The sequence below is a fragment of the Corvus brachyrhynchos genome, unplaced genomic scaffold (assembly GCF_000691975.1).
Source record: "Corvus brachyrhynchos isolate BGI_N302 unplaced genomic scaffold, ASM69197v1 scaffold48, whole genome shotgun sequence".
NCBI lineage: Eukaryota > Metazoa > Chordata > Aves > Passeriformes > Corvidae > Corvus > Corvus brachyrhynchos.
In genome coordinates this window covers 3495913-3497689 of record NW_008240027.1, presented here as the reverse complement: position 1 = coordinate 3497689, position 1777 = coordinate 3495913, and the positions used below count along the sequence as shown (strand labels likewise).

The following is a 1777-nucleotide window of genomic DNA, read 5'->3' as shown; positions in this document are numbered from 1 at the left end:
GTGGAATGAGAGTTTGACACCTCCAGAACAATGAAAAGCACGAGGAAAGCACTGTGGCTGTGCTTGACACTGCTCTGCCTATGCTATTTTGACTGAAATTTTGCTGTATGCTGTGAAAGGAATTCACATGTGTGGGAGTGTTTCTGACATACATGTCTAATTTTGTTTGTAGTAATAACAAAGACATGACACAAAGGCTGATTGTTATCCTAATTATTATTTAGTTGTGCATATGGTCTTTGTAGAGCTGTAACTTATAATAGGAGTTTTGGGTTGCAATAGACATTGCAACAGTTTCTTTATAGGTATATTACTCACAGACTGGATGGAATAAAGATTGAAGAAGACTGGAGAAAGTACTTGTGCTTTAGCAGGAAATAGCTTTAATCAAAGCTGAGCCTGTTTTTTCAGTACCCTTTTCTCCTACATACTGTAAGAGAAAAAAGCTGCTGTAGCATATTTGCATTTTTCTGACTATTATTAATGGTATTTCGTACAGCAGTGGTGTTCAAGGACCATAGTTGACTGGGACCTTGTGATGTGCTTTCTGTGCAGCTATGGGGCACCAAAGAGGGGGATCTACAACGTTAAGTGGTGTTGTTTTGGTTCTTTTTTTGTGGGGGAAGTGGGGTGGGTGGTGGGGGCTGTTTCTTTGTGGTTTTTTGAGCGGTCTCCTTTATGCTTTGGAGATTGCGTGTTTCAGACGAGGATACTTGGCTGTCATTAACAAACTTCCACTTGTTTTTCTTTCTCCAGGAGATGATAACGGAGTCCACTCCGCTGCGTTGCAGGAAACTCAGCAATCCTGACATCTTTTCATCTGCTGGGAAAACCAAGCTCCACCGTCAGCTAAGTCAAGATGACTGCAAGCTACGAAGAGGTAGCTTGGCAAGTTCTTTGTCAGGTATGCCATTTTGTAAAGATAATATGACACTTCAGGAGTATTAAAGATGCAGCATTGTTGGCATAACAGTTGTTATAAAAAACACTGGTAAGTCACTGGTAAGGTGACTTCTTGTTGGCAGGGCATGCAAAATGTTATGTAAGAGAAAGGTGCAAAAAGAGATATTAGTAGAAAAGAGTGAAAAAGCCTGGATTAAGAGGGGAATTTTGTATGTTGTCCAGAATGGAAAGTTAGAAGCTAAGATTTAATATGTAAAGTTAAAAAAATGGAATGGTGGAACTTTAGGTGGCACATTGATGCATTCTTCCCCCTTCCAACATCATCACTGAATGTAAGCTTGCCCACTTTGCCCTATTGTTTCTTACTGGGAAGCTGACTTTTTATATCATGTTTGAATTCCTGTTTAGTTTCTTTTTGTCTTCAAAAGAGCTGTAGGCAATTGTGATTCAAAGTAAAAATCTTGCTTACTAACTTGATGGTTTTTTCAGTTTGTGTAAAATTTGTTTTTTCTTGTGAAAACAATATTCAACCCTGTAATAGAATTCAGTTTGTCAGCTGTAGAACCATGGAGCGAGCATAGGCAAGTAATTAGCCAAAATTGAACCAAGTTCAGTAGTTTTCTTTTTTTTCAAAGACTTTGCTAGTGGGCTAGGGGATGGTTTCACAACTGTTCAAAGCTGATATCAAAGTCTGTGGTGCTGGAATAGAGCACAGAGAGCTGCATGATCAGTCTAGAATGAAAGAGCTGATATGCCTGAATGCCACTGTTATTCTGTAGAGTTGAGTTGCAGCCCATTTCCTCCCAAATTAGGCTGTTTGCCTATTTGCATGTTAGTGCAAGAACTAGAAGAGTTCAAAATTCTCAGGTGGGAG

General features: G+C 39.4%; 1 protein-coding gene across 1 annotated transcript in view; it reads left to right on the top strand.

The window, feature by feature from the left end:
- Nucleotides 1-721: 721 nt before the first annotated feature.
- The window catches only part of MAST2 (microtubule associated serine/threonine kinase 2), a 168293-nt gene continuing 167237 nt past the window's right edge, over nucleotides 722-1777 (top strand). Inside the window, exon 1 of the mRNA XM_017743446.1 lies at nucleotides 722-904. Within this exon, the coding sequence (XP_017598935.1) occupies nucleotides 760-904 (145 nt within the window). The 5' untranslated portion in view covers nucleotides 722-759. The remainder of the gene's footprint in view (nucleotides 905-1777) is intronic.